At 31.4% G+C, this 10,264-nt stretch overlaps 1 protein-coding gene across 1 annotated transcript in view; it reads right to left on the bottom strand.

Moving 5' to 3' along the window:
• Window positions 1-412: 412 nt before the first annotated feature.
• Window positions 413-10,264, bottom strand: part of LOC106467452 (mitogen-activated protein kinase 1-like) — a 26,247-nt gene continuing 16,395 nt past the window's right edge. Inside the window, exons 7-11 of the mRNA XM_013927804.2 lie at window positions 9,186-9,265; window positions 6,859-6,937; window positions 4,662-4,771; window positions 3,331-3,495; window positions 413-3,249 (exon numbers count right to left, since the gene is read on the bottom strand). Coding sequence (XP_013783258.1) covers window positions 3,370-3,495; window positions 4,662-4,771; window positions 6,859-6,937; window positions 9,186-9,265 — 395 coding nt within the window. The 3' untranslated portion in view covers window positions 413-3,249; window positions 3,331-3,369. The remainder of the gene's footprint in view (window positions 3,250-3,330; window positions 3,496-4,661; window positions 4,772-6,858; window positions 6,938-9,185; window positions 9,266-10,264) is intronic.

Raw genomic sequence — 10,264 nt, 5'->3', positions numbered from 1 at the left:
ACAAACACCACGTGCGTGACATCTCCCTTCACAAACACATGTTTACACTTGGATAAACACCACGTGCGTGACTTCTCCCCCACAAGCATACGTTTACACTTGGACAAACACCACGTGCGTGACATCTCCCTTCACAAACATACGTTTACACTTGGATAAACACCACGTGCGTGGCTTCTCCCTCACAACCATATGTACACACTTGAACAAACAAACACCACGTGCGTGACATCTCCCTTCACAAACATACGTTTACACTTGGATAAACACCACGTGCGTGACTTCTCCCTCACAACCATATGTACACACTTGAACAAACAAACACCACGTGCGTGACATCTCCCTTCACAAACACATGTTTACACTTGGATAAACACCACGTGCGTGACTTCTCCCCCACAACCATAGGTACACACTTGAACAAACAAACACCACGTGCGTGACCTCACCCTTCACAAACATATACGTTTACACTTGAACAAACAAACACCACGTGCGTGACCTCACCCTTCACACACTTGCACAAAGACCACTGCACCCCGTTCCTTTTCATTAAATAAAAATGAAGTCTGGTCACTATCATATACAAGATGGCTGAAACAAATAAATATTAATTCAACTAAGCAACAGGTTTACTGTTATTTTGTGACCATTCTAAAGCGTCGACTTACGTATATGATGAGTGACTACCAACAATCCGTCTTGATCCTTTTAGTCGAATTAATTACACCCTACCTTCCCTGATATACGAAAGGATATGAACAAACGTATTTATGTGTTTAGCAGGGAACTCATCTATATTCAAGAAATCTTCTTAACCTTCACAATATACATAAAACTGTTAAATAACATTAACATTTCTTATTGTTCACACCGAAATCCACGTGCCAACCACACTTAAGTGTCGCGCCTTTAGTTAACACAGGGATCTACCACAAACTATTCATGCATGCTTTAAACATCGTTTCGTTTCTAAATTCTGTAAACTCCACAGGGAAGTAAACAGTGTTCAAGATAGTGCCCAGTGGAACGCCCTCTGTATGAATTTTTCGTTGCACTGAATAATGCCGACAAAAAAAAAAAGATCAGATAAATATAAATGAATTTAGACATCTCGCTGTTTCTGAATAAAACTTTCCACTTTATACAAGCATAATTTTCTGGACTCTCATATCTACATCTTGGTGAAAGTTACATTCACAGTTTAAACTACTGGAGAAACGAGGCTTGTGTCTTTACATCCTCATTTGAACCTTTACTAGTTCACATTTGTTTCCTCCACAATCTGTAAGTTTATAAATGCCTTACTTTTCTCTCGTTGAAGTTCTGAATACTATAATGTAAGTAAAATTATAAAACATTAAAACGTACTTCTGAGCAAATTAAGCTAACCTAAGTGTGACTGGAATGGCTAAAAATACTTGCTGGCTGAATCACCTTTCAGTTGTACTTTTCTTGTTTGTATTGTCAACGTGTTTTTACAGCCAAGGTTTTTACCGTATACACCACACACAATTAGAACTCTTCCTCTAAAGAACTAAGAAAGAAATATACTTTCACAGATAACACAAGGTAAGGCTTAACAATTTCAGGCTTAACATGAAATCTATTTCTCTTTTAATCACAATAATTTATTAAAAGAATCTTCTGGAACATAATTCCTAAGCCTCAACAGAAAATGAAAATTATTAATTATTTCAATCTTGCTAGGAAAATATTTATATTTTGTTAAGTGTATTATGTAAGCTCTAATAGTATAACCAATCACCTCTTTACGTTCTTGTACAAAAAAACTAAACACTTTTCACTTCACTTGGAGAACAAAGCATATTTAAGACTAATTTCTCCGATTTACAGTATTACGTTCATTTCATTTAATATATTTAAATCTGCCAATTTGTTCTCACAATATGTCCCATTAGCAAATAATTTTAAATTTCTAGATCTTTATCAGTAACTAAATGAATTAGTAAACTAATAAGATTCCAGATCTAAAAGATAAAATTTTATATCCATTGGTAGTTTTTACTGCTTCTGTTCTCTTAGTTTTGGAACAAAGAACATTAATTAGTATTAGAATGTTTACCTTACTTCTGGTTGGAGCAACAAACTACAATGTGCACAGTAGCGTACTGTTAGATTATTTTATAAATACCAAGAAAATGAAACAGTTACGAAGCTGATATAAGCCTATTCTTTGATCTAGAACATGGGACTAAATAATAAAGTGTATAATTTACCTGTACCTGTGAGTATAAGTTAAACTATTATTATAACACTATTAAATGTTTCAACATTAAAATAATTAATGAGTTTCAGCTCAACTGCATCTTCTTCTTCTTTTTTTTTTTAGAAATAAGTGGAATATTTCAAACTGTTTCGTCACGAACCATTTTTATGCCCCCACTTTGAAGCTGAGCAGAGCATATTGGTTTGGGCCTTGTCCATCCCAATCTTGTGAAGAGGATATATCAAGATTGGATGGATTTGGATCAAACTTATAAAAGAGGCAATACATACAAAGTTTCAGACCTGATTAACTTTTAAAGGTCAAGGTCAAAGTGGAGGCATAAGTGTTTCACAAAAACAATTTGCATAAAATTGATGACACAATTACATAAAGCATAATTATACAGTCAATATTTTTACACTATTAATAGCTCATCATGTAAACACAAACATTACCCAATAAACAAGATTATTATAAGGTACCTCTTTCCTCTCTTCGAAATATTAAAACATGCAAAAACAGATGACAAAATCATGTTTTCATTTTTTACACCATAAAGTAAATAAAAATCTTGTAAAAAAAGTGAAATTTTTTAACTTAAAAAACATTAAATTATACATCTGAGCTGTTGTACTTCTGATCATTACAGGTTGATTTTGTCTCGATTTATAGCTTTCTCACAATTTAACTATTTTCCTCTTTCAAAGTATGTCGAAACATTTCATTGGATACATTTCAACATAATTTTTTTTTATAATCAACATTGATTTGAAGAAACAACTCAGCAGACTAGCTTGAAAACAACTTGTGCCAAAGTAACATCTAACAACTAAATTAAACACAATTAATCTGCATTTTCCAACTTCAGTCATTTTTAAACGAGCTTTATTATAACAGACAAAAAATAATAAAAATTCTAAGAGTTGGCACAGATGAATAAAACCAAGTCTTGAAAAATACCGTCTTTTCTTCCCAGTTGGCCAGCCAACAAGCTCTACTCCAAAAACGATGTCCCCAAACTACAGAGGAGAAAAACAAAACTGTAAATACACACACAGACGCATACTTTCCACCAAATATACAGTATAATTTATACCTACCAAGAATAAATGCACTAAATTACGAGACTTCAGAAAAATTTAAGACTGCTGTTGCTGCAGTTTTCCCTTATACAGTACAGTTTCTTCAAATACTAATTCTTTCAATTTCTCTCTGGGAAGGTCATCGAGCTCCATATCAAGACGGAATGGTTCTTCTGCCACAGGCTGATAGAGACAAATAACAATCAAAATTAATCATTTTTTCTAGGAAAGTTATTCTAAAAATACATTAGCACTTTTAAATTAGTTTTAAGGTGCTACTAATACAACTAAAAAGACCACTAAAAGAAGTGTATTAAACGTCATAAGGTAATAAATTGCAGTTAAATTTTCTACTGTCGAGAGTTACGTCAAAGTAGGGCACACACTATATATATATATTATTTAGTTCCACACATTTTTATAAGTAACTTATATATTTTGTTTAAATTGTTAGCTTTAGGGGGGGGGGGCAAAACTATAAATGCGAACACCTGATAGGGTGTGGTCCCGGGTGTTAGCCAAGGGAAATCTGGAATGGTGTATAGGCCGATACACCCCTAAGGGTGTTATACATATCGTCAGATGCACTGCTTTCCTGCTATGTAGAATACCAAAACTGGAAGCCAAAAAACTTAGACATTAAATAAACAAATACTAAAAGCATATACTGACTGTCCTGATATATTCAAATCTTATTTAAACAATTTTTAGATAGTGCTTCAGACACCTTAAGGATTTGTATCATGTTTACAGAGAGCAACTGGCAAGTGTAAAGACTTGTAGTGAGTAGGTTACCCAACATCACTTGGAATAACTGGAATACATCTAAATAACCTCTAAGTCAGTGTTTCTCCTCTACTTGTCAGTCAGCAGGATTTTACAAAAACAAAGAAAGAAAAACTGACAGAATATTCATAAATAAATTTAGCAGTGTTTTTTGACGTACTCGCATTTTAGTAGTCTGTGCAGTTTAGGGAGGCAGAGAGCCAGTCCGTAGTATTGAAAAGGAACGTTTCTCTAAGCTATAAATCAAATATAGCTCTCAAAGTCTTGGAAACGAAGAAAGGATTAGCCTATCTTGACTACAATCTTCTGTATAGCTGTAGTGTATCAGAGGAAAGGAAAATAAAATTACCAGTGTTCTACTTAGATGTTTATCTATCCTTTCTCTTTTTATAAATCCCTTTTTACCCCATAAGTACTTTCCGTTAATAGTCACGACTGCTTACCACTCAAAGAAAAACTAATGCAACTGGCGAAAAAGACAGATCTCAATATTACTTCTATTATAACATTCTGAGGTATACACTCTAATAATGTTTACAAGTCTTTCCTGAAAAATTAAGTACCTCATCAGCTGGGTCATAATATTCCTGGAAATACGAGTGAGCCAAGGCCTCTTCTACTGTTATTCTTTTGTGAGGATTAAATGTCAACATCTTGTCTAATAGGTCCACAGCTATATCAAACGAAAATCAGCTTAAAATATATGTGCTAGTATTTGTTTCGATTAAAACAAAATAATGAAGATAAAAATATATTTTTATGGTTTCAATTCCCAACATCCTTTTAATCGGAAAAAATGTACAACTAGCAATATAAAAGTTAGCAACTCAGGACACATTTTTAAATTTCAAAATCATATGGATTGTAATATCCAAGTGCAGACATTACTCCAAGTGTGGTAAGGAATTCAAAAGGTTACAGACACTAATGAAAAACACGCTTAGCTTATTAAACTTTCCAGTTGTGCTTTGAGCTAATCTAACGAGCCTTTCGTCAGACGTAGTTTCACAAGTTTTTTTTAATCGGATATGTGCTTTTTATTAATTCCAACATCCTTTTGAGTGGTATCCAAATCGTCACTAATATATAAAGTTTACCACAAATCTTTAGAAATTATTGATAAGAAATATTAATTTACTAACACTTTCACAATGGGCTTATATATTTTACATGACCTTGTAACCACCATGTAACCATGGTGGTATACATAGTATAATTCTAAAAGTACTTAATGTATTTTCATGAAATTTTGCAAGTTTTCAGTAAACATTAAAAGTTTTTTGTAGTCAAAAAATCAGAATTTTTAATTAAGTATTTTTATGAAAACTTCGCCTATAATTATGTAGAGTCAGAGTCTCGACTGCTCTGAGTGCAAGGTGATTTTCATGTTAAGATTAAAAATCTAATTTGCATAGACGTTTTTTTAGCTTTACATTTTATCTGTTATTTTTATACTATATGGGGTCAGTCAGTTTTATTGACCTCGTAACCACCATCAAAAATTAGGAAATGAATCTAAATTACTCATTTTTCTTTGTGAAATAACTGCCAATTGTAACAGGAAACCACAATTGTTTAAAACTTGTACCAGTATATATATATATATCCATTTATGCTTAATTTTATTGCTTTATTGCTCTTTAAACCATGTCTAACTAATAATCCTGCCACACAAGGTAAATCAATCAGTGAACGTGTAGCTCACATGAATTACATAATGCAAGAGATGGTTGCAAACATACCTCAAAAGGAATTATTATTATTTTTTTTATCTTACCTACTCTAACGCAATAAGTTTCTAATTTTTACATTTTAGCTACACTTATAATAATAAATAAAGAATACACATGAAAAACAATTTAGCACTTACCTGGGCCTTCATATTTTTTGCTGTTAACTGTTAATGAAACTTAAGCCTACTTTTTTATACTAATGATACTACTATACTAAATAATTTTTCATTTAATATTGCACTTAAGAACGCAGCATAATAATATGCAAAAAACAAACAATGTCATATAACTATCATAATTTTCCTCGCTATGCGATAAGACCCTTAAAGCCTATAGTAATTATTACACCCTGGCATACCTAATTTTGTCTTCTGTGATTTCAAATGGAATCAATTGAGCATTAACTCTTTGACCATATGTCATAAATAGAAATTTTATTTCTTCATTTGTGCAGTTCTTGTAACGGCTATAGTAACTTCAACTCCGAAGAAGATGAATAATAAATAGGTATTCATCATAACAACATAGCATACTTAATTTTTATACAGATGACAAGCTAGAACATCCCTTCTTGAGGTGTTTAAACCTATAACTGAGATGCAAAAAAAGTTATATTAAACAGATAATTGTGTCTGAGTAATAGTTCGATTCAAATTGATAAATCTTTTTTTTGTGTTATGATACAATTATTTCCAAACTATGAAATGTTTATTCTATTTTTTTCACATGTATAAAAAATACTATATCATACAACAACATTACTTTTAAAAACCCTTTAGTGCCACATCAGACAAAATTGAGTTTAAAACACAAAAGATTAAAGTTGTGCCTTTTTTTGGTTAATAAGCTGCTTAGTTGCAAACTTTTAAACCAACCTAAGAATAATAATTTTTTGTAACCTTTCTAATAAATCAATGATTGCTTTTGATTCAATAAAAAATGATGATTTTTTTTCTTTTAGATACAACATTTTACAAGTAGTCTGAAATCCTTTACCATGTACCAAGACAACTAGCATGGAACTAACCTTGCTGATTAGCATCGGGGTAGAGTCGATTCCAAGGAACCTTTGGTTTACCTGGTAACGACAGGAGATAGCTTCTGGCCTGTAACACATTAGTATTAGATCAAAATAAAATTTCTTATGAAAACACAAAATAGCCCTCATTCATCTCAAGAGAAGAAAAATGCTAGGCTGAAAAGCATTTTTTTTTTTATCAATACTTATAACAATCAGATACTTTGTTCAAAATTATGAAAAAAATTAAATGAAAATCCAAAAGAAAGAAACAGTTAAATTAAGATGCTGAAAATACAGTTTTCAACGATACATATGACTCTGTATTTGATAAATATGATCAACAACTGTTAACTTCACAAGCTTTGTACCAAATGTTTTTAAAAGAAACTTGGTTAAGATTAGATTTCATATACAAAATATTTAGTACTTATGAAGTTTCACATAAACAACTTAATAACATTGAAGAATTCTCTTATGCAAAAATGATTTTCCTCATATTTTATTGACAGAATGGTTGATAATTATTTGATCAAACAGTGATTTAGTACACCATCCATACACATGAAGTTCTTAAATATTCTAGTAATAACCTTGCCAAATATGAAGTTATTAGATATTCTACTGTTATAACCCTGCCAAATATAAAGTTATTAGATATTCTACTGTTATATATGAAGTTATTAGATATTCTACTGTTATAACCTTGCCAAATATGAAGTTATTAGATATTCTACTGTTATAACCTTGCCAAATATGAAGTTATTAGATATTCTACTGTTATAACTTTGCCAAATATGAAGTTATTAGATATTCTACTGTTATAACCTTGCCATATATGAGGAGATATTGTTTGATTATAAAAAATAATTTATGAAATGTACTTTTTAAGATATATTTTCAAATAAAGCATACATGCATTTTAAACCTACTTATTCCCTACAAATTTTTTTAAGGTTTAACAGCCATATTCCTCCATTAAAGCCATCTAGTGTAGCTAATAAATTTATTTGTTCCTGCTGTCAATAAGCCTATATTGGGTCCACTGAAATAAAATTGTTAACTTGTGTGAAAGAACATACGAGTTTGTGATCCATGTCTAAATCAAGTGTACTTGAACATGTGTGTGACATAGTCATCCATCAAGTTATCTTACGATCTTAGCAAAGCCTCTGTAAAAAACGAGTTTGCTCATACACAAACCGAGGCCTGTAATTAACCAAGTTAGCTGTGTATACTAATTACGTTTGGTTCTATAATATTTATTCGTCATTTTCCTGAATAAAAGTAGGTAACTTGCTTTGATCACAAATTAATAATAACGTATTTAAAATTCTTACACTTAGATATAAAGTAATTATTATTTCTTTCAAGCCTGTAATTAATATTTCTTTCAAGCCTGAGTAATTACTTTGATTTCATGAAAAGCACTAGCATGGATAAAACAGAAATTACATTATTTGATTTTAATGGTTGAAGCTGGCTTTATTTCTAACTTATGAAATCAAATTTAAAACCAAAAAGAGGGTTAAGCAGACCACCCTTTTTCCTTTTACTTTTTGAGACTGCATTCAGAAGGCAAATAACCAAACTAATCATTATAACAATATTTGAACTAAATTCAGAAAGTCATCCATTGCAATGGTAAGATACACAAAAGTAGATTAAAACTATTTCAACAACCTACTTTTAATCTTCTTTTCTCTAGATCGTCTTGAAGCTAACTGAACAGTAAATGGTACAGACTTGTTATACTTTCCAAATTTTACCGAAACTGTTAAACTAGTAATACGATTTGTACATTTGAAATTTCTGCCGAGCTGGTAAATCGTGCAATGTTTGCCATTTTGTGATATCACTCTCACTCTGTATGTTATACATATATCCTTAATCCTAACTCTGTATTGTTCAATTGGCCTGAAGTCAGTCCTACCAAATTATGTTATCATATTAATTCTAGTGTCATTTAAGTTTGTTTTGTGTATTTTACTACACTACTTAAAGCAACTGATCAAAGTAAAGTCAGTCATATAAAGTTACAATAATACTGTAAATCTGATAACTCTGTATCATATTAATTCTAGTGGCATTTAAGTTTGTTTTGTGTATTTTACTACACTACTTAAAGCAATTGATCAAAGTAAAGTCAGTCATATGAAGTTACAATAATACTGTAAATCTGATAATACTGCCAGCTACAAAAACTAGTCATATCAATTTGATTTTTTATTTAAATGTTTTTATGATGTTTAAGTTTGTTTTGCTGTAGAAATAAGTAAGGAACCAAACTGGCCCTGCAATAGAAAATAGTTTAAACACGAACTAATCTTAGTTACCTTTTCATTAATGATGCAGTTAAGATCCTCCTGAGTTGGAGATCCGAGAATACCAAGAATGTGGTTCAACTGATCCAGATCTACAAAATACATAACCTGTATATAAACTAACAATTCATTAATTAAACAACGGAATGTGGTTCAACTGATCCAGATCTACAAAATACATAACCTGTATATAAACTAACAATTCATTAATTAAACAACTGAAAGCTATACATTTGGAAAGAAGGAAGAAGTGTGGAAATCTTCATTACAGTGAACTGTCCACGGATATATAAAAACTAATTATTTCAATGAATGTATTCTGGACTCATCTATTTTTGTTTGTTTGTTGTTATGCACAATGCTAAACAATGGACTATCTATGCTGTGCCCACCAAGGGTATTCAAGCCCAGTTTTTTACCATTATAACCCTTCAGACTTACTGCTGGATCACTGTGGTCAGACTAATCTACATTATTGTTACAGATTGAAGAAAATGTGATTGTTTCTGAGAAAGAACAAAATACTGTCAAAATATTTTTTGCTCATCACCAGAATAAGCTAAGTTCAGTAACAAGCTGTACACAAGGAAATGCCACAAATGAGAAAATGAGGATTAAACACTTGTCAATTCAACAAAGACTAGAAATGCATATATTTTGCCTGTAAAAAATATAAAAAAAATTCTTAAATTATGAATTACCCAATGCATTAGCACACATACATATAAAAAACACTTTTAAAAGTTGCCATGTAAGATGTAAAGTAACATATAACATCATATCCTTCCCTGTTGTTGTGAATGGTACATAACATCATATCCTTCCCTGTTGTTGTGAACAGTGTATGACATCATATCCTTCCCTGTTGTTGTAAACAGTGTATAATATCATATCCTTCCCTGTTGTTGTAAACAGTGTATAATATCATATCCTTCCCTGTTGTTGTACACAGTGTATAATATCATATCCTTCCCTGTTGTTGTGAATGGTATATAACATCACATCCTTCCCTGTTGTTGTGAATGGTACATAACATCACATCCTTCCCTGTTGTTGTGAATGGTACATAACATCACATCCTTCCCTGTTGT

This window comes from Limulus polyphemus, unplaced genomic scaffold (assembly GCF_000517525.1).
Source record: "Limulus polyphemus unplaced genomic scaffold, Limulus_polyphemus-2.1.2 Scaffold2619, whole genome shotgun sequence".
Lineage (NCBI taxonomy): Eukaryota > Metazoa > Arthropoda > Merostomata > Xiphosura > Limulidae > Limulus > Limulus polyphemus.
The sequence above is the reverse complement of the archived record's forward strand: the minus strand, read 5'-3'. Positions and strand labels throughout refer to the sequence as shown.